The sequence below is a fragment of the Otolemur garnettii genome, unplaced genomic scaffold, assembly GCF_000181295.1.
Source record: "Otolemur garnettii isolate 467f Iridium unplaced genomic scaffold, OtoGar3 scaffold00001, whole genome shotgun sequence".
In the NCBI taxonomy this organism is placed as follows: Eukaryota; Metazoa; Chordata; class Mammalia; order Primates; family Galagidae; genus Otolemur; species Otolemur garnettii.
Genome location: NW_003852396.1, coordinates 47,153,969 through 47,176,729, shown reverse-complemented (window position 1 = coordinate 47,176,729; position 22,761 = coordinate 47,153,969). Strand labels below are relative to the sequence as shown.

The window sequence follows — 22,761 nt, the reverse complement described above, 5'->3', positions numbered from 1 at the left end:
GGCGCCGAGCCATTCTTTCATATCTTAAACTTAACATGTTATTAATACAAAATCAGCAAAATTACTGTTCACACCCTAACCCAGGTGTTTTCAATGTCACCAGCTTTTAGAATAATGTGGAAGGCACTCTGGTCTAAGCCTTACCTTGCTTGGCTATGGGAAGTCTGGATTTCTACCAGGTTGCCTTCTCACTGTCATAATTTTTGGGAATCTCCAAATAATGTTTATATAGCCATAAACTTCTTCTGATTTTCATTTATCACCTCAGCCAGCCAAGTCACCTTAGACTGATGTGCCAAAGAGACAAATATTGCATGTTGTCAGTCATATGTGGGAGCTTAAAACAAAAAGAAAAAAACAAGTGGATCTCATGGAGGTAGAGAGTAGAGTGGTGGTTACCAGAGGCTGGGAAGGGGGCAGGGAGTATGAAGAGAGAAGTTGGTTAATGGGTACAAAAACATAGTTAAATAGAAGGAATAATTTCTAGTGTCCAATAACACAGGGTGACTGTAGTTATCAGTAAGTTATATATTTCAGAATAGCTAGAAGAGACAATCTGGAATGTCCTCAGCACAAAGGGATGGCATTTTGAGGTGCTGGTAACCCAGTTACACTGATCTGATTATTACATCTTGTATGCATGTATCAAAATATCACACGTACCCCAGAAAAATGTATAGCTATTATGCATTAATTTAAGAAACAGAGACTACTGTATTTATGCCCAGAGACTATACTGTACCTCTCCTTAGGAAATCCACTCTGACATCTTTTATTCTTAGCTCCCAAGCTGCTACTCTCATTGCAAAGGTCTATCTTACCTCCCCACAGAGAGAGTATATTTGAGTAAGTTCCTCTCATCTCTCATTTTCTGAAACAATAACTTGAGTTTACAAAAAATTACAAATATTTTCTAAAGTTCAACTTGTATCACTTTGTACTATAACTAGAAAATAAAGTATACATTTTTGTGATATTAACTTCTTTACAGTGATTTAGCTCTATTATAATCCCTATTTTTCTCATTTCAGGGATATTACGGTATAAATAGTGAAGTGTTCCTAAGTTTGCCTTGCATCCTTGGAACCAATGGGGTATCTGAAGTCATCAAAACCACAGTGAAAGAAGATACAGTGACTGAGAAACTCCAAAACAGTGCATCCTCAATCCATGGTCTTCAACAACAGTTAAAACTTTGACTCTTAAGTGCAGTTGCCTGAAAGGAAAGATATTTAATTTTGTCAACATATATAGGCTTGAGAAATTTTATATCTTATTATACTTACAAATTAGATGGTTTCTTGGCTAGCTTGGTGATCTAAATCCTTAATGGTAAAATGAGGAGAAAAAAATCTAACTTTCTTTGGGGTTCTTGAGATAGCTATACTTACTATTCTTTAAACCCGCAGCAGGGTAAACATTAATCTGCATTGTGCATCATTTTAAATTGTATATCCTAATTAGCCAGGCAAGTGCCTGTATTCCCAGGTACTCAGGAGGCTGAGATGGGAGGATGTCTTGAGCCCAAGAGTGGTTACAGTGAGCTATGATGATGTCACTACACTCCAGCCTGGGTACAATAGTGTGAGACTCTGTCTCTTAAAAACAAAAACCTCTGTGTATCCTAACCTAAAAGCATATTCAGCACTTCGGGAATATTTTGAAAGTAATACATCTTTTTTAAAAAGGTACTCTTTGACTCTTACAATAAACATGATAATCTGAAGGCCCAGTATGGATTTACAAAATCTGTGGTAGGTGTACACTCAGAGATCTAAGCTTTTGAAGTATTAGTGTTTCTTTTGAAAAATTTATTTGGTAATAATAGTAAAGCATTTTCTTTCTTCAAATTCATTACCCAAAATGGAGAATTTGACCTACACTTTAAAATAGTAAAAAGACTTTTTAAAATATATGTAGAAAAAGTATACTTTCATTTCCAGTGGGACTTCTCTGAAATTTTCTGTAATCTTTCCCTAGGCTATAAAAGAATCTGTAACATCTTATAAACTTACTATGCTATTAGTAGAACCATAGAGAAATGTTTATTTTTAGTGAAATCAGAGTATGAATGAAAGCCAGGCAGTTTACATTAAAGCCAAATATGAGGCTTTTGTGAAAACCATTGGTCTCAAGGGGAAGAGGTCGGATGAAGTGATGGTTCTGAGCAAATCCTTTTACCTTTCCTAAAGAAATTCAGAGCGCAAAAAAAAAAAAGAAATTCAGAGTGCATACACTTTGGTGATGGGTCAAGAGCAATATTTTAATATATGAAAGATAGTTTGTGTCACATAGCAGTAATAAGCTAACAGTAACAGCTAACATCAATACTTATTATACACGAGGCAGTGTGAAGAGCACTTTATTATTTTATTGAATCCTCACAATAACCTACGGAGGTAAGGAGTATTATCATTATCATTTTATATTATCATCATTATTTTATAAAAGGAGATTTAGTGCCCAAGAACCTATGGCTGTTAAGGTGCACTTATCCTTACAACTTCTAGTTTTTCTAGGCACTAAAAGGGGATAAAGGCTTAACAGTCAAAATAGTTATCACAAGACCCTAAAGTTGGGGTCCTATATGTTATGAAAGAATTACTTCCATTCTCATGTAGAGGCTTTTTTTTTTAAACATAGTTTTTTAGAAAGATTGATTCTCTGGATTCCAAGACTTGTCCTCAGCAAATTGCAGAGGGGATATGCACTGAGATAGGTGTTCATTTAGTCATTCAGCTAGTATTTGTTAGGAGCTTACTGTACGCCATGCATTAATGGTGAACAAGTGTAAGTGTAGAATACAAGCCCTCTTTGTCCTTACAATATGGTATGGGAGATAATAGGAATCAAATCTCACAAATAAATTTACCATTCCAAGTGTAATAAATACTGTGAAGAAGTCCAAGGTTCTTTTTTTGTTGTTGTTACAGAGTCTCACTCTGACGCCCTTGGTAGAATGTGTGGTGTCATATAGCTCACAGCAACCTGAAACTCTTGGTGCTCTTGGATCACTTAAGCCCAAAAGTTTGACATGCTGTGAGCTCTTTAACATCATAGCACTCAACCCTACAGCAACTGAGAGAGACTCTATCTAAAGAAAAAAGAAAAAGAATTACAAATAATTCACTACATTAATTATAAAAGGAATGTGTCAATATAACAAACACTTATTGGGCACCTACTGTTATTCCATACTGTGTTTTAGTATCTGAGTTTTCAAAGATGAATAATTATCCTGCCCTTTAGAAGGCCACAATATAAAATTCTCTATATCAGATATTTTCCTTGAGTGTTAAGTATTATGATAGCAATCATGTTGTAAGTCTCATGTATAAGTTAAGAAGCACCACCTCAGGATTTGGTGACAATTTGACATTCACAATGCTTCTATTAAATTTCACATTTTCATTTTTTAAACATTGTGCAGTGCCTTTTCTTGTTATAATTTTTTAGTGGGGATTGGGTTAAAATGCATTCTTGATATTATAGCAGAAGTTAAATTTTTATTTTCCAATTTACATTGTTTTCCTTAAATATAAAGAAAAATAAAACAAACTTTGGTTTTTAAAATCACCAGTTGATGCTTGATTTATTAAGTGGAGGGAAATTTATTTAGATTAAGGAGGAAGATTTTTTGATATAAATTCATACAATACCCAGGATATTTAGCTATTTCATTTTAAATAGCTTAAGTGCAAAGAGACTGGGTTTTATCAGTTGTTTTCAACTTTTGAAATTTATTTTTTTTTAAACAATGTTACCTGGCCCTCCTTCAATTCACAAAAGCAGAGTCTCCCAATTAAAGGTACTCCTGAATAAGTTTTGGCTTTAAGAACAGTTTGAAAGCTACATTGCCTTTAAGTGGCATAAAACAGAAGGTGCAGTGGAAGGATTGAATGATCTTTGGTTTGACTGGACCTATATTCTCAACTAATATAAAGGTATCCGCCCCCTCCAAAAAAAGATTCCTATTGGGATACTCTTTATTGGTGTGTGTATTGGCAATAATTTATAATGATGTTTCCACATATTCACAGATACTGAGACTTCCATATGCACTTAATTAGGCCCTCTGTGTATATGACCTTCACTTAGATACCAACTTAGATCGGAAGCAATACACAACCTTGTTCTTATTAGTATTCTGCTAAAACCATCCAAACTACCAATACTTCACATCATCAAACCCAAACCTTACCATACCTTGAATGACACTGTGCCTATATAAAACTGGCAGTGATGTAGAATGATGAAGGCTAATGTAAGTCACCAAGAAGAAAGTGATCGAGTACCCACCTACGCTTCCATTGTACAAGGCAATAAAGATCTGAAGATAAGCCTGTCCCAAAGGACTAGGACTTTGGCAGTTGACAGGCTAGTACACAACACAAATAGAATGCAGCCTGTATTGTCCTTTATTTCAGAGCACAGGGAAATTCTGACTTAGGGAAAGATGTGCTAGAGAAGAAATTACTGTCTGGCTTCCTGAGAAACAAAGGCTGTACAATTTGCCCTCGTGAACATACCACGAAGGACTTTTAAGCTTTAACACTACCACCCAAACACACACCTACACCTGAGGATCAGAGAACCCCGGGCAAGCCTCCCATCTTTGAGTTGAAAAGAACTTAACCCCGAGCTAGAAGTGCACTTGCTTCGTATTATCACAACGGCAAATCAGTGGCAGATCGGTTCTCAGCCATTTCAGTGCCCTCCCACTTTATGAATCAGTCATTTAAGCAAGCCCTTCGTGCATCCTCCCCTCCCTGAACCTGCTTCCTTAGGTCTATGGGCTACTTTGTCTAGGAAACGTCCATCAATTATCCAGGCCCAGCGTTTCTGCCCTCGGAACAGGCTTGCCCTCATTTTGGGGACTCGACTCGGGCTGCGGGGTCTGGCACACTGGGGACGTGTTGGTAGCAAAGTGGCCCCACGCCAGGCCTCAGTCCCACACCGAGTGCACCCTTCTCGGCAGTACGGCGGCCTCGGAAGTGACGTAAGGGAAGCGGAAGTGCTGTAGTAAAGCCCATTTCCTGTTGTATGTAGGCGGGGGGGTGGGGGGCTGGTCACTCGGTGTGTTCTTGTGTGGGGCGGCCTGGGGCAGCCCTGAAGCGGCTGACCCTCTGCCTGCAGGGACGAGAGTCTCGAGGCGGCCGTCATGGCGGTGTCGGAGAGCCAGCTCAAGAAAATGGCGTCCAAGGTGAGGCTGCGACGCGCTCACAGCCCCGCGCGCTCCCACAGTTCCCGTCCGCGCCCGGCCCGGCCCAGCCCCGCGAGCCTCCTGGGCAGGCAGAAATCCCCCCCTTAGATCTTTAGCCGCCTTGGCGGCCCTCGGCCCTGATGCTCCTGTCGCCGTGTGCAGGAATGCCTGCTACAGGCGCAGAGAAGGTAGGGGGCGGCTACAGTCAACAAAGGCGCGGAGCGGAGGCCGCCTGCCACCTGCAGCCACCCGCCCTCCTCTCTTCGGGAGAGTTTGTCAGTCTGTGGGGCAGCATAGTTCTCTCTTAGTTTGTATAAACACAAAGAGGGGGTCGTACTTGGTTCTTCAGCTGAAGCAGTCCTCCTCCATTCCTGTCCTAACCTAGGGATCCTCTTGGCCCTTCCTTGCCGGTTCCCAGAAACTGTGGCCTTTTCAATTTGGTATTCCTCACGCAGCTCAACACCCTACCCTTGGGGAATCAGTAACAAACGGCTCTGTGATAAGTAAAAACGTCCAGAGAGGCTGAAGCGGAAGTGTTAGTCCCTCCCTACACCAGTTGAATTAAATAGAATTCCATTACTATGTCAGGGATTTGCTAAGAGTAGCTAATTAATGTTAAGTGTGTGCTTCTTAAAACGCGCGTTTGCTTTGCGCTTAGTTTACAGTTTTCACAGCTCAGGACTTGTGTATTTTTTAATTTCAAAAAAAAAAAGGCAGCTAGGCATTTTGTATTTTAAAGCAGTGATTTAATTTGATAATTACTTAAATCGTGGTACCTGACAGTAGAGTGGAATGGCTTTTGTTATGTTAGTTGTAATTTGCCAAACCTAATTAGAATAAAATACGTGTAATGAAATGGAGCTCACTGATGAACAAAAGGAAAAGGGAATCGAAGTTTGCCAAGATCTTTTGGAGAGGCAAGATGATGTTATCGGCTCTGAGCCTGTGGCTCAAGTGGCTAAGGCGCCAGCCACATACACCTAACGTGATGGGTTTGGACCCAGCCCGGGGCCTGCCAAACAACAATGACAGCTACAACCAGAAATTAGCCAGGCCTTGTGGCGGGTACCTGTAGTCCCAGCTACTTGGGAGGCTGAGGCAAGAGAATCGCTTAAACCCAAGAGCTGGAGATTGCTGTGAGCTGTGACGCCATGATACTCTAATGAGGGCCACATAGTGAGACTCTTGTTTAAAAAAAAAAAAAAAAAACTTTATATATAAAACTTTTTTAATAGACTTTTTTTTTTTGAGACAGAGTCTTGCTTTGTAGCCCTCAGAAGAGTACCGTGGTGTCACAGCTCACAGCAACCTCAAACTCTTGGGCTTAAGCAACTTTCTTGCCTCAACCTCCCAAGTAGCTGGGATGACAGGCGCCTGCCACAACACCTGGCTATTTTTAGATATGAGTTCTCAAACCTGTGAGCTCAGGCAATCCACCCACCTTGGCCTCCCAAGTGCTGAGATTACGGGTGTTACAGGTGTGAGCCACCACACCTGGCCCATCCCCATACTTCTTGATTGAAGAGTAAATAATATAGAAAGTGACAGTTTTCAAAATAAAGCATCTCTTGGTTGTCTAATCATATCTTCTAGGTGTCTTGATTTTCTTTTGATAAAGTAGTTATTCTTAATTATGGAGAAGGTCTTGGGAAGCTGTACAAGATTATGGCCCAGGTAAAGGCCTATGTTGTAACATTTTTATATCAGTTTTTGAAAATTTAGCATATTGTTTTACATACTAACTGAAGAGTATTTGATTCATGACATTTTTGATCTTAAATTGATATCATAATCATTAAGATTTGTTACTCAATATATGTAATATATAATTAATATATAAACATTAATATTTGTTACTCAGTATAATATACTCTTGCCTTTGTATAAAGGGCAAGAATATCCAAATATTGATTTATTTTCAAACCCTTAGTGAATCTCATAAGCATCTTCTCGAGGAACCTTCTGTTAAAGTTGAAAGCATCTTTAGAAGCTGGTTTAATCCACCACCACCACCCAACCTCTCTACCCTAAAAACAAAAAAATGAGATAGGGAAGAAATAGGAGAGGACATCCTACCACATTTTGGTTCTTGGCTCCATATCTGGGAAACTAAGACTCCTTTATATGATTATGACAGTTTGGGGCATCAGCAGCTTTTCTGTACAGCCTATGAATAGATAGGAAATGAACAGTAAGAAGGATAACCTTATAAAAGTAGTTAGTGAGGTTCCTTCCTCCTAAGTGAGTTCTAGCTTGTGTTATTCTGTTGGGTGTGGTCTGATATAGAAATTGTTAGCCAGGATCCTGGACATGTGGCTAGGGTGAAGGTCATTGTCCTTTACTTTTCATATGACTATAGGATCTCCACACTTGTCATGGTACTCTGTGCCACCTGCCTTGATTTGTTTCTTTTTTTCTTTTTACTATATTATTGCTGATGATATTGAACATTATCTTAGCTTCCAACTTAAACATACCTTTTAGTTTAATATCCTTCTCTGTCATCATTTTCACAATTAACAGAGTTATATTAATACTGTGTTCATCTTTCTTTACACAAATAACTTTCCACTTTAGATTTTTCATACAGACTACCACCTGTATTCTTACATAGTAAATCTACAACATTCCTATATGTGGAGTCACTAGTGAATGGGTAGAAGAGAGCTGACTCATTACACATGGCTATGCACCTCCCACAGTTGTAGATTCTAGAGCAGGCATCCTCGAATTAGGGCTCACGGGCCACATGCAGCCCGCCTAGGACATTTATCCTGCCCACTGGGTGTTTTTGCTGCTGCTGCTTGTCCTGCTTAGCAGCGGACTTGTCCCAGGGCCCACAGTCTGATCCTCCAGTGTTCTGAGGGACAGTGAACTGGCCCCCTATTTAAAAAGTTTGAGGGCTCAAGTGGCTAAGGCGCCAGCCATATACACCTAAGGTGGCAGGTTCGAATCCACCTTGGGCCGCCAAACAACGACAGCTGCAACCAAAAAAATAGCTGGGTGTTGTGGCGGGCACCTGTGATCCCAGCTACTTGGGAGGCTAAGGCAGGAGACTCACTTGAGCCCAGGAGTTGGAGGTTGCTGTGAGCTGTGATGCAAGGGCACTCTACCCAGGGGGACAGCTTGAGGCTCTGTCTCAAAAAAAAAAAAAAAAGTTTGCGGACCCCTGTTCTAGAGATATAGCAGTGACCAGTCAGACAAAAAATTCACTCCTTCTGCAATTTAAAATCTCATAGAAGTCAGTAAACAAGTAACTACATTAAGTAGTATGTTGGAAAGGGATAAGAGAAAAAAGTAAAGCAGGAAAGGGAATTAGGGAGTACTGCAAAGGAGGCATGAAAGTGGGATGGGCCCTAATTTTACATCAGGAGGTAAAGGAAGGTCTTTCTAAAAAGAGCTATTTGAGCTCATCTGAAAGAGGTGAAGAAACAACCTGTGGAACCATCTGGGGTAGAAAACATTCCAGGAAGAAGGGGGGGGAAAGTGCAAAGGTTTTGAAGACAAATTTGTTGTGTGTGATAGAAGAATAAAAAAGGAGGGATAGAGTGGCTAGACTGGAGTGAGAAGGAGGGAAGTACATGGGCCTAGACATGCAATGTCTACAAATTAAGGGTATGGGAGATCTTGGAGGACCTTACAGGCCATTGTCCGCACCTTAACATTTACTTTGGGGATGATAGGAAGCCATTGTTGTGTTTTTAACTGTTAATGGTATTATTCAAGCTATTGTGTTGAGACTAGACTCAAGGGGTTAAGAACGGAGGCAGAGACACCATCAGGAGGCTGTTGCAGTAATCTAGGTGAGAGATTGGTGGTTTAGACCAGGATTATAGCTCTGAAGATAATGAGAAATGATTGGATTCTGAATATACAATAGTTGAAGGAAAATAAAGCTAGCAGGATTTTCTGACACATTTGCTGTGGATGTGAAGAAAAGCGGCATCAAGGATAACTTTAAGGGTTTGGCTTGAGCAGCTGGAAGGGTGTGTATGTGTGTGTGTGTAAGACATTAGAAGGAGTTAAGTTCAGAGGGACAATAAGGAGTTCCATTTTAGTCATGTTCAATTTGATGTTCATTAGAAATCCAGATGAAGATGTCAAATTGGCAATTGGATATACATTTTCTGGAATTCAGAGAGGAGGTTCAGACTGGATAATTTTAAGTGGGAGTTAGCAACATATAAATGGGATTTAAAACTATGAGAGAGATCACCAGAAGAGTGATGTAGATAGAGAAAAGGACCCAGGACTGAGTCCTAGGGCTCAATAACAATTGGTTAGAACAGTGGTTCTCAGCCTTCCTAATGCCTCCTAATGCCATGACCCTTTAATACAGTTCCTCAAGTTGTAGTGACCCCTAACCATAAAATTATTTTTGTTGCTACTTCATAATTGTAATTTTGCAACTGTTATGAATCGTAATGTAAATGTCTAACATGCAGGATGTATTTTCATTGTTACAAAGGGCTCACAACCCCTTTGTAACACAATCTCAACACAGGTTGAGAAACACTGTGTTAGAAGAGAAAAACCCAGCAAAGAGACTGAAAAGGCACAACCACAGAGAGGAGGAAAACAAGCATTGATGTCTTAGAAATCAAATGAAGATCTTTTTTGAGATGGTTTTTTGCCTAGCCTTGCTTTGTCTCTGTAGTGCAGTGGCACAAGCATAGTTCACTGTAATGTAACCTCAAATTCCTGGGCTCAAGCCATCCTCCTGCCTCAGCCTCCTAAGTAGCTAGGACTACAGGCACACCTGGCTAATTATTTACTAATTGTTTTTTGTAGAGATAGGATCTCACTTGTTGCCCAGGCTGGGCTTGAACTCCTGGCCTCAAGTGATCCTCCTGCCTTGGACTACCAGAGTGCTGGAATTATAGGCATGAGCCACTATGCATGGCCAATAATGTGTTTTAAGAGGAAGGAATCAACTTGGTTAACTACTGCTGATAGGTTAAGTAAGATGAAGACTGATTGACCATTGCATATTATGTGGCAGTTACTGGTGACTTGGATCAGCAATTTCAGTGAAGTGGTGGATACAAAAAACTATTTGGAGTGGGTTTGAAGAGAATGAATCTGAACATTGAGCATCAGTGGTTGCTAACATCACAGAGACCCCAGATACTTTGTGCTTCTTGATGGAAAAATATATGTGAAAATGATCTTGCCAAAAAGAAAGAATGGAAAAAAAATTAAGATGTTTTAAAATCAGGAAGAAAATTGTAACTTCTAGATCCAACTACTAATTCACAAGAACATATTCAAGTTTATTAAACTTGGGGATGCCAAGAGGATACAATTACCAAATTCTAAGTCATGGGAGTCTCACTAGGACAAATGAACAGATTTCTTCAAAAAATAAATTTCAAGGGGTAAAAATAAAGATGAGCCCATCAGTTGAGTATTTATCAACTGAACACTAGATGAGTAAAATGTGGTATATTCAAATAATCAAGAAAGTGTGAAATACTCATGCATACCACAGCATGGATGAATCTTGAAAACATAGTAAGTGAAAGAAATTAGTCATAAAGGACCATTTATTGTATGAATAGGCAGATTTATAGAGAGTGAGAAGATTTTAAAAAGAGACTTAAAAGACATTTTAACAAATTGCATCGTGGTGAAGTTTACTTGGATCCGGATTCAAACTAAAAATGTATGACCTGAGACTAGATATTTCATGATATTAAGGAAATGTTGATTATTTTAGTGTGGTAGTAGTGTAAATTTTTAAATACTAAGTATTTACATGTGATAGAATGGTATGGTTTGTTTCAGAATAATACAGGAGGAGATGAAAGTGAATAGAGTTGTAGATCAAATAAAATTGGCTGTGAGTTAACTATTGAAGTAGGATATAGGATATTCATTATACCATTCTGTTTTCACAAGTTTCCATAATAAAAAGTTTTTAAAAGCATAAGAAGAGAGCAGTCAAAGATGGCAAATGTAGGCAGCTTTGTGGTGGTAGCTAGAGGGTCAGGAGTGTTCAGCAACAGGTTCATTTGTGTAAATAAGATGGGAAAATAATATGTTTGTATGCTAATAGGACTGATCCCATAATCTGGAAACATTGGTTGTACAGGTCAAAAGAGGACAGTTCCCTACTTTTCTTCTATTTCTTTCCTTGTTGTCTATCACTGTCTTCTTATGCTAATTTATGTGAGATTTCTTTGGCTTTATATTCTAACCCTTCTATTCAAGGTTTTGTTTTCACCTTATATTTTTTATTCAAGAGTTCCTTCTTCCTTGAGTGTCCTTGTTTCATGGGGACAAATTATTTTTTTCTGTCTTTAAACTTATGAATGCTAATCCTTTTAGAAGGTTTCTTCTGTTACTTACAAAACCCTTCTGTTAACTTTTTGTTTTGTTTTGGTTTTCGTTTTTTTTGCAGTTTTTGGCCGGGGCTGGGTTTGAACCTGCCACCTCCAGCATATGGGGCCGGCACCCTACTCCTCTGAGCCACAGGCGCTGCCCCTTTCTGTTAACCTTTTAGTTCTTTCTTTTCTGTTTGTTTTGGTCTCTGGGTTGTATGTTGGAGTCTCATAAGAGAGAAGCAGTAAAAGCCAATTGAAAGGTTTGTGCGTGTGGATGGAGTTTGTCAACTAGTGAGCTTCAATGTACTGTGATCAGATGAGGGGCCCTGGTATTTCCTGGTAACCTGCCAGGAGTGTATAAACCAGGTTGATAGTTTCTCTGGAGTGAGATAGTACAAGGTGAGGTGAGAAATACAATGCATCAAATGATACATAACAAAATAGTTGATATTGACAATGAATGCTGCAGTTTGATGAGAAGAGAGGCTAAGGGGAAGTCTGGAGAAAGATTAAGAAGAGGGAGAGTTTTAGGTTAGGTTTTTGAGAATGATTAAGATTTGAGGTTGGGAACAGTGGTTCACATCAGTAATCTCAGCATTTTGGGAGGCTGAGGCAGGAGGATGGTTGGAGACCACAAGTTCTAAACCAGCCTGGGTAACATATCAAGACCCATCTCTACAAACATATTTTAAAAATTAGCCAAACATGGTGGCATACTTGTAGTCCTAGCTACTCAGTGAGCTGTAATACGTTATTGCACTCTAGCCTGGGTGACAGAGCAAGATCCCGTGTCTAAAAAAATAAAAAATAAACTTACTTTTTAAAAAAGATTTTGATTTGGTGATGGGCCTTTTAAATTGGACTGAAGAGTTAAAGTGGAGGTGAGTAGCTTCAGTAAGGGGTTCAAATAGATGGCAGGAAAGAAAGTTATTGAGGTTCTTTTCTGGCTTTTATTAATGTTAAGGATTAGTGAACCATTACTTTTTCAAGAAGAGTGCTATAAAGAAAATAAGATTTTAGGGAAATTAATCTAGCAGTAAAACTAATTTAGTAAACTAAATTCTTATGTGATTTTGCTTTTCAGTACAAATACAGAGACCTAACTGTACGTGAAACTGTCAATGTTATTACTCTATACAAAGATCTCAAACCTGTATTGGATTCATATGGTGAGTTTATGCAATAACAATACTAATTATTGTATTTTGAGTTTACTCTTTTTGTTAATGATTGTAGTTTTTCCAGTTTCCTTTTATGTTTATTAGTTTTTCAATTGTAGGACTGAACCTCCACCTAATAAAAGTGTTGAGGGTTAGGGATTGTGAACTCTAATAGTAACATTTCTTTAGTTCTTTTAATTTAAAAAATATATTTTTTAATATAGAACTATGTATGTACGCATTTAGACCTAGGAGGAGATGTTGATGATAGTTCAGTCCATTTCCCAAAATGTAATCCCTAGATCCCTGGTTGTGAAGAAGTGTTGGGGGTGGGGAGAATTCTGTGAGTTTGAGCAATTATGGATTAAACAAAATTAAATGGATTCATTGTACTAAGTTTTCTTAGAACTCTTAATATGCTAATGCCTTATGTATCAAGAGGAGACAGAATATATTGTATGTCCTAACGTTTCTTATACTGAATCCCTTCTCTCCATAGCATCTTTTTATACTCTAAGAAACATATTTTGTAAAACTATACCCTGTACTGTTCTTTGCATTTTGTAAATGAGGAATATATATATATACATATATATATATATATATATATTTTTTTTTTTTTTTTTTGAGATGGAGCCTCGAGCTATCCCCCTGGGTAGAGTGCCATGGCATCATGCTCACAGCAACCTCCAACTCCTGGGCTCAAGCGAGTCTCCTGCCTCAGCCTCTCAAGTAGCTGGGACTACAGGCGCCCGCCACAACGCCTGGCCATTTTTTGGTTGCAGCCATCATTGTTGTTTGGGGGGCCCGGGCTGGGGATTCGAACCCGCCACCTTAGGTGTATGTGGCTGGCGCTTTAGCCGCTTGAGCCACAGGCGCCGAGCCGAGGAATATATTTTTTAATGTAGTCTTTAATTCTGTAGGGTAGGTAGATGGCAGTTTGTCTTTACTTTTTACTTAGACAAAGTTGGGATTTACATAAGAAATGATGACACCTGGACTTTTCCTTTTTAAAAAAAAAATCTTTTCTATCCCCACCTGATCCTAAAATAATTTCTTCAACCCAGTCTCGTTGAAAATATCAGGGCCAGGGCCAAGGGAAAACCACCCAAGTTCCTTCCTGCCCATTATGAGACCTTGGCTCTGAAAGCAAGGAACTGAATTCTGTGGGTGATACTTTATGAATTTTACTCACCCCTAAGGCTTTGAAAACATTAGGAACCTGGTGAAAAGAGGTAGAAGACAACAGAGGGGCAATCAGTTCAGTGTTTCCTAGACAATATAGACAATCCAAAGTCCTCTTCCAAACCTTAGGGACAATTTCCCCTTATTTCACCTACCTTATTTCTGTTCATATGTTGTACATTTTGAACTACAAAAAAACATGTCACTGAAATGAAAGGTCATTTTAAAATGGCTTCAATGGGGAGGAAAATGACTAGTGCTAGAACTTTAGAAAAAGAATAAATATATTGATCAAAACTGAAAAAGACTCCATCATCAAACAAATCTTGTATAGCTTCATTATAGCTTTGTATGGGTAGATTAGGTGTAAACCATTGTTATCAAAATGCTTTTAGATGGCCAGGCACAGTAGTTCATGCCTGTAATCCTAGCCCTTTGGGAGGCCAAGGTGGGAGGATTGCTTGAGGCAGGAATTTGAGACCAGCCTAAGCAAGAGTGAGACCCTGTTTCTACAAAAAATAAAAATTAGGCGTGGTGGTGTATGCTTATAGTGCCAGCTACTCAGGAGGCTAAGGCAAGAGGATCACTAGAACCCAGGAATTAGAGGTTACCGTGACCTGTGAAGATACCTGCGTACTCTAGTTTGGATGACAAAATGAGACTTTATCTTAAAACAAAATGAAAAATAAATGCTTTTAAAGTAAATAAAGTCTCGAACTTTATAAGGCTTTTCTTTTTAGATGCACAAAACATAATTGAGTGTAATACAGGTTCAGAATTGTTAATGGTAGTAAAAGAACCCAGGTCTACAATTTTATTAATGTGTCAGTTAACAACAGGGATATGGTCTGTAAAATGCATTATTTGGCAGTTTCTTCATTGTGAGGACATGATAGAGTGTACTTACACAAACCTTGATGGTATAACTTACGATACATCTCAGGTGTATATAGTACAGCCTATTGCTCCTAGGTACAAATCTGTGCAGCCTGTTACTGTACTGAATACTATAGGGAGTTGTAACACAATAATACTTGTGTATTTTAATATAGAAAAGGTACAGTAAGAAATGATATTATAATCTTATGGAACTGCTGTTATATTTTCAATACATAATTGACCAAAACATCATTATGCTATGCATGACTATAGTTCTGTGTTCTTCTACTACATATTACATCCTTTTCCCTATGGGATAGTATTAATTCCAAATCATTGTTACAAATAATAGCAGTCCATATAATACAAAATATGTGCCCTAATTGATTGCCAATCAATTTTAGATTATAGAATTAAGTACTCAATTACTTTAATTGAGTATTGGGCACCTACACAATTATAGATCATTTACAGATAGAAAAAGTGTGTGGTATGAGAGATTGATATTAAAACAAAAGTCTGGGGCAGCGCCCATAGCTCAGTGGGTAGGACATCAGCCACATGCATCCAGGCTGGCAGGTTCAAACCCAGCCCGGGCCAGCTAAAAACAACAATGACAACTGCAACGAAAAAATAGCCAGGTGTTGTGGTGGGTGCATGTAGTCCCAGCTACTTGGGAGGCTGAGGCAGGAGAATCACTTAAGCCCAAGAGTTTGAGGTTACTGTGAGCTGTGACATCATGGCACTGTACCAAAGGCAACAGCTTGAGACTGTCTCAAAAACCTTAAAAAAAAAAAAGCAAAAGTCTGTATTTAACAATGAAAACTTTTTTTATTTTTAATATTGACTACTGCAGAGGCAAAGGCAAAAGGATCACTTGAGCCTAGCAGATCAAGTCAAAACTAGGCAACATAACAAGACCCCCATCTCTAAAAAATTTTTTTTAAAAATTACGGTTTGATACTACCTTGGGATTAAGAATGACAATGAGTTGGAATAAACATGTAGGGATCTCTAAAATATAAAGATACTTAGTTAACATTTAGTGTGGAATCATTTGATAGTGATTTTCATTTTTATTTATTTTATTTATTTATTTATTTTTTGAGACAGAGCCTCAAGCTCTTGCCCTGAGTAGAGTGCCATGGCATTACAGCTCACAACAACCTCCAACTCCTGGGCTTAAGTGATTCTCTTTCCTCAGCTTCCCAAGTAGCTGGGACTATAGGTGCCCGCCACAATGCCTAGCTATTTTTTGTTGTAGTTGTCATTGTTGTTTGGCAGGCCCAGGCTGGATTCGAACCCACCAGATCTGGTGTATGTGGCTGGCACCTTAGCACCTTGAGCTATAGGCGCCGAACCTGAAAGTGATTTTTAAATAGTTTTATGATCATGTTAGTTGGGAACCTGGAGCTCATATATACTGGGACTGTAACAGTCACATCTGTTTTTTTCAAGTACAACAGTCATACACCATATAACATTTCAGTCAGTGACAGGATATATAATGGTGGTCCCATAAGCTTATAATAGAGCTGAAATGTCCTAGTAACATATGTAGCTATCCTAATGTATTACATTTCCTTTTCTTTCTTTATATACACAAATACTATTGTGTTACAGTAGCCTAAGGTATTCAGTATGGTAACATGTAGTATGGGTTTGTAGCCTGGGAGCAACAGGCTAAACCATATAGCCTCAGTATGACTATAATTAAAGCATCTTTTCTTTGCTTCAAAAGCTGATCACATTACCTAACAAGTTAGCCCCTTTGGGAGATAGTAATGACTTTTAACTAGTGTTTCTGAAAGAGTCATGGGAACATCTCTAAAAATGCTCATGACTAAATCATTTTCTTTTCAGTGTTTAATGATGGCAGTTCCAGGGAACTAATGAACCTCACTGGGACAATTCCTGTGCCTTATAGAGGTAAGTTCTTGTGTTATTTATCTTTCCAGTTTAAGTGTATTTTGATTACATAATAAATACATTGCCAAAGAATTACAAGTAAATTAAACCTACTTTCTCATGGCTTTCATGATAATACAGAAATTTTTGCTTCTATTCTAATAGAACTTCATTTATCAGCAACACCCAACATTTTCAGCTTGTTTTAAGCTTCCTTGCCAAGATGTATCAACAAATAAGTGCCTGAGTGCACTGGCAGAATTTGATGTTTCAGAGAGTCAGAGAATCTTAGAACCAGAAAGGGATTTTAGTTGCCTACCTCTTAGTTCCACTTCCCACCCCATTTGTGACAATGGGAAATTAAGTTAGAGGCTTTGAAGTCAGAACAGAGGTAGGTTTGAGTTCTCACACTGTAATCTTACCAGTTTTATGACATATTATAGATGAGGATGTGTAACATTTGGAAAGAGTACCTAACTTGGGGGGAATGAGAATTCATGGAGATAATTTATGTAAAGGACTTGGCACAGAGCCTAGTATTTACTAACCAGACAATTAAAAGTAGCTACTATTTATGGTTGTGATGTTGGTGATGATGCTGATCTTTTAGCCAGTCTTCCACCCTCTGCTGTAATACTTAAAATGATAAGCATTCAGTTTCATAAGAGACCGTTTTGTTTTCAGATGGCTCTGTTAAGTATTCCTTGTGACTAGCTAAGACCTATGTCTCTGTTGCTTACCCATTGATTTCACATAGTACCTGCTATGCATGAGGCATTAAGGATAGGGACTGTAGATACAAAGGATGTACCTCTTCTGGAAGAACTCCCAGTAATAGGGAAATGGAATAAATAAACACATAGTACTTAACACTATTTTATAGATGCTGCAGAATGATAAAATGAAAAAGTGCTAATATTTCAGAGAATAAGGGCACTATGAGACTATGACAGAAGAAGTGACATTTCCTATTAAAGGATGAGTCAACCGTTCGTGACAGGGTACACATTCCAAGCATGGGGAAAGTATACTTAATTGAGTATCAGCATTGTATAAAGCAAATATGGTAAATTTGAGGACAGCTGAGTGGAATTCAAGATTACTGACTTTGCACTCAGGAAATAAATTCTAGTGAGAGAAATAGGTATGGGTATGTGTTTATAAATCTATATAAACCTTCTCTGTTCCCTACATCATTCTTTAAATTATGGAGTCCATAAGCCTAAGTTACTCTGGGGGAATTCTTCATTTTCACAAAGCAAAGAATCCTGGGTGGTGGAAATAAATTTGTGTTTTACATATTAGCATTTATTCTATCGGAGCTTTTATTATTGTTGTTCATTGTGGAAGTAATTTGTGTTAAAAAATAAATCCAAAGTCCCACAAATATCTCATGGCTTTATGTAAAATTTATGTATACGTACTTAGAAATGTGTCTGAATTATGCTAGGTGATCCATCTAGTTATTTGGGACATTGGGCTTTGAGCACAGTAAGAAAAGACTGTAATTTGTGTTTAGTATGTATTGGATGTATTGGAAAACACAGTTTAATATGCGTATATTTAGTCAGCTTTCTCAGCTGAGACAGATGCTATTCCAAAAAGTAAAGAGAAGGAGGATGACAGTTTTGATTCTGAAAAACTACCTCTGAAAATGCCATATGCATTGGTCACACTGTGGACACCAATCAACATCTGTTTGATGGTTGGATTGGGTTTTATAGTCGGGCTTTTCAAGTCTAGCTTATTGTACCACTTTCCGATAAGGCATCTGAATCCATATTCTTCCTTCTTTCTATTTTCCTTCCCAGCAAGTCTTATTAACTGAAATGGTAAGTAACAAAGAATCGATTGAATCAAAAGATAATTCATAAAGAATGTTTTACAGCAGCAAGCAGTCACTGGCAGAGTACTGATCGGTTAGCTCCTTCATCCTGCTGATGTATTTTACAAACTAAAAATTTGAGAAACTGATCTTATGTAGAATTTTGAAACATGAAATATTTATTATCGCTTTTTAAGGTGTTGCTTAGTTGTAGCTTTCTCTTCCATACATAATAATCTATTAACAAGTTTCTCTTTCTTTCTCAGGTAATACATATAATATTCCCATATGCCTATGGCTGCTGGACACGTACCCATATAATCCCCCTATCTGTTTTGTTAAGCCTACTAGTTCAATGACTATTAAAACAGGAAAGCATGTTGATGCAAATGGGAAGATATATCTTCCTTATCTACATGAGTGGAAACATGTAAGTATTAATAGTGTTCTGTGAATTAGGTGTATTTTATATATTTTGCTCACTAGCATCTGCTTTCTGTTAACACTAAAGGAGAATTCTAAGGAGGAAAGATAAGTTCAGATACCAGGCCAATCACTGAGTTGAGGGTAATTAGAAAAGAATCTCTGAAAGAAAGATAACTTGGATTTGTATAGAACTTTGTAGTTTACAGAGTAGTCATACTATGTATGCACAATTTTATTTGCTTGAGTTGAAACTTTAAAAATAGGATTCACATAGTGAGAAATGTATTAAAAAAATATATTCTGGTGGTGGGAGGTATGTTTGTGGAACTGAAATCTCATTACCCAAAGCATTCCTGTCAAAAATAATAGTAGGGAACTTCTGTTCTGCCTCTAACAATCTAACTGTGGCAGACTACCGTTCCTACCAAAAATAACTAGAAAAGCCAGAGAAAATGGCTAAAAAGGAACAAACGATACCTGTTGGTAGGCTTTGGGAAGCTGTTGAGGGAATCAAGACTTGAAGGGCCAAGATTCTATAGAGAAAAAGTGGCAACATTCTGCCAAAAACTTTTTCTAAAGGAGTATTTACTGATTTTTGATACAGGATGGGAGATGGAGAATCTGGGCTGAGGGGCAGAGAACCCTGCAGAGTTTCTAGTAATCTCACAGCACTGAAAAGACAGAATTTACTATTCTATCTACCAAAGGTAGCCAGGACTTTAAGATCCAAGATTTAGGAGAAAAGGAAGCCACAAAGAATTATGTTATATACCCAGAGTTTCTCTTCCTTAAAAGAGATGCTGGATTTGGCTCGGTGCCCATAGCATGTGGTTATGGTGCTGGCCACATACACCAAGGGTGGAGGTTTGAACCCAGACTAGGCCAGCTAAACAACAATGACAACTATAACCAAAAAATAGCCGGGCATTGTAGCGGGCACCTGTAGTCCCAGCTATTTAGGAGGCTGAGGCAAGAGAATTGTGTAAGCCTAAGAATTGGAGGTTACTATGGGCTGTGATGCTACGGCACTCTACTGAGGTTGACATAATAAGACTGTCTCCAAAAAAAAAAAAAAAAGAGAGAGATGTGATTCTGGATTCCTAAGCTGCTTAAAATGCTAAGCAGAAAGATATTGAAAACAGTCAATTTTCCAGCAGTCTCAGATTGAAGAGTCAATTGGTATTCAGAGCCTTATCAAGAAGGGGTAAAAGTAAACATCCTAAGATCTTACTTAAGAGGGGGAACGCGAAAGGATTAATGAGCCTTAAAAAACTCAGCCTTGAGTTAGCTCAGTCCCTAGTTTTACTAAGTTGATACTTACTGTATCTGTCTGCTACAGGGTAGGGTGAAGCCTTGCTAGAGGAAGATAAATGTGTAGATGGTCTATAACATTTCATGAACAGTGTCCAGCATACTGTTTTAAATTATTGTGCCAGATGTGGTGGCTAATACCTATAATACCAATACTATGGGAGGCCAAGGTGGAGCACTCCTTGAGGCCTAGAATCCAAGAGCTGGACAAGGTGGCACATGCCTATAGTCCCAGCTGTTTAGAAGGCTGAGACAGGAGGATCTCTTGAGCCCAGGAATTTGAGGCTGCAGTGAGCTATGATGATGCCATTGTACTCTAGCCCAGGCAACAGATTGCGATCCTGTCTCAAAAAAATAAAAATAAAAGCCTTAAATAATATTGTGATTGCTGCTTCTATCCATCCTTGCATTTGTGCCAGTACATTTAAATTGTCCATTGGCAAAAATATAGGTTTGGGTTAGCTCTGTAGTGTTGAAGGACACTACTATCTGCATTTTGCAATATACTTCCTTGGCTAGTGCTTTTCTTCTATACATGAAGCAAGAGCCTTGCTGCAAATAATGATTAAAACCACCTAATTTTATTAAAATAAATGTATTAAATGAAATTTTTATATTTTGAGGTCCTGCAGAGAATATTGTCAGGCTAGTTGGAAACTGATAAGAAATGGCCAAACGTTTCCTTTTTGCTGAAAAATGATTATGTAGCTGACTTGAATTTGTTTTCATTTTTTAGCCACAGTCAGACTTATTGGGACTTATTCAGGTCATGATTGTGGTATTTGGAGAAGAACCTCCAGTCTTTTCTCGTCCCACTATTTCAGCATCCTATCCACCATACCAAGCAACAGGGCCACCAAATAGTAAGTAGAATCAAGATATCATTTTTAAGCTCATACAAAAAAAGTCTTATAAAAATTATTTTTAATGACTTCCCTTTGATTTTTAGCTTATCAAGTTAGTGAATTTTTTGGAGGCATTCTGAGGCCCCTCATCTGCATGTACAGATTCCCACCAAAGACTGGCGTTTGGGCTTCCATTTGTGGGTAGAAATCTAAGTGTGGGTGTGCTGGATCCCAAAATAGAGAAGAAGAATGCTGGAATAGAGCTAGAATTTTTAAAATTATGCGTGTTACAGAATAGCCATATTGATTACCATAATACGAATGGTCATCTGACCTTTCTTTTCCCTTTGCAGCTCCAGGATCAATGTTGTAGATAAGAATTAATTATAAGATCGACTAAATCATTCACATTCAGCTATTCTGGGTGTACACCAGAATATTAGACATCTAGCTCTCAGCTTTCTTCTCTTTAGTACAGCCAATTCATGACTTTACCTTGTGTCAAGTGGTGGAGCATGGGGATAATGTTGATTCTCCCCTAATTGGTATATGTTAACTTCTGTATTTTTGAGTAATTCTTACTGATACTTTAAAATCACCCTAAATAATTAAGAGTTGGTTGTACTTATTTGTTTTGACTTTCCTAAATCTGTATTGATTTTGTGTTTTGAACTGTGGTTTTTGTTATAAATTTTATTCAAGACTAAACTTATTTCTCTTATAAAACAAATTATGTGAGCTTTCATATTTCTTCTGCTGAAAATTATGCTACTCCTGGGTGGCACCTGTGGCTCAAGGAGCAGTGCGCTGGCCCCATATACCAGAGGTAGTGGGTTCAAACCTGGCCCCAGCCAAAAACTGCAAAAAAAAAAGAAAAAGAAAATTATGCTATTCCTTTTAAACCCATTCTTTGTTAAGGACCATCTGGACTTACAAGCTGAATGGGAATCTAGCAGAAAGAACTTTTTGAACCTATTTCCCTTTCCTTTCCTACCTTCCCAAGACAGGTTTGATTTTTGGATTAGCATCTCTTAATAAAAACACTGGTGATTTCTTTTGTGATAGAAATTCATCTTCATCTTACTAAATTCTTTTGACACTAGTGCCCAAGAGTATAAAATCTTACTTAAGTTTGAAATATCAGATGTGTCCTAGTCTCATTACTTCTGTTTATTTGCTCAGACAATATAGCCAGTGACCACTTAGGATAAAGGTAACCCTTTTCAAAAATTTAGGCAGTTTCCTAAGCAACATTGTTTTCTAAATTTCTTCCAGTTTTACATTGACATTGTAATACAATATTCTAAAAGAGATCACACCATTGTCACTATTAGAGTTCAATTTTGTACTTGTTATAAGTTATATTAAATACTCTAGAGCTGGGGCAGTGCCTGTGGCTCAGGGAGTAGGGTGCTGGACTCATATACTGGGGATGGCAGGTTCAAACCTGGCCCCAGCTAAAAACTGCCAAAAAAAAATACTCTAGAGCTAATTTAAGTAAATTATTGAAAGAGACTAATTTATTAGCCATCCATCCCAGTTTCATACATTTAGACAATATACTACATTCTTATATATAACTAAAGAAATAAAGGCTTGAATTACAACCTCCCCCATACACCAAGGAATAATCCAGAAATTTGTATGTATACATAAATAATATCTTACAGTTAAAAAGTTATATACTTCTATT

General features: G+C 38.1%; 2 protein-coding genes across 3 annotated transcripts in view; both read left to right on the top strand.

The window, feature by feature from the left end:
* The window catches only part of UEVLD (UEV and lactate/malate dehyrogenase domains), a 55,154-nt gene extending 53,670 nt beyond the window's left edge, over positions 1-1,484 (top strand). The window contains exons 11-12 of the mRNA XM_012811441.2: positions 753-810; positions 1,032-1,484. Of these exons, the coding sequence (XP_012666895.2) occupies positions 753-810; positions 1,032-1,199 (226 nt within the window). The 3' untranslated portion in view covers positions 1,200-1,484. The remainder of the gene's footprint in view (positions 1-752; positions 811-1,031) is intronic.
* A 3,521-nt stretch (positions 1,485-5,005) lies between these two features.
* TSG101 (tumor susceptibility 101) overlaps positions 5,006-22,761 on the top strand; it is a 42,716-nt gene continuing 24,960 nt past the window's right edge. For both annotated transcript variants that reach the window (XM_023518953.1, XM_003781159.2), the window contains exons 1-5: positions 5,006-5,203; positions 12,614-12,698; positions 16,617-16,682; positions 18,753-18,916; positions 20,960-21,086. In XM_023518953.1, coding sequence (XP_023374721.1) covers positions 5,162-5,203; positions 12,614-12,698; positions 16,617-16,682; positions 18,753-18,916; positions 20,960-21,086 — 484 coding nt within the window. In that variant the 5' untranslated portion in view covers positions 5,006-5,161. The remainder of the gene's footprint in view (positions 5,204-12,613; positions 12,699-16,616; positions 16,683-18,752; positions 18,917-20,959; positions 21,087-22,761) is intronic.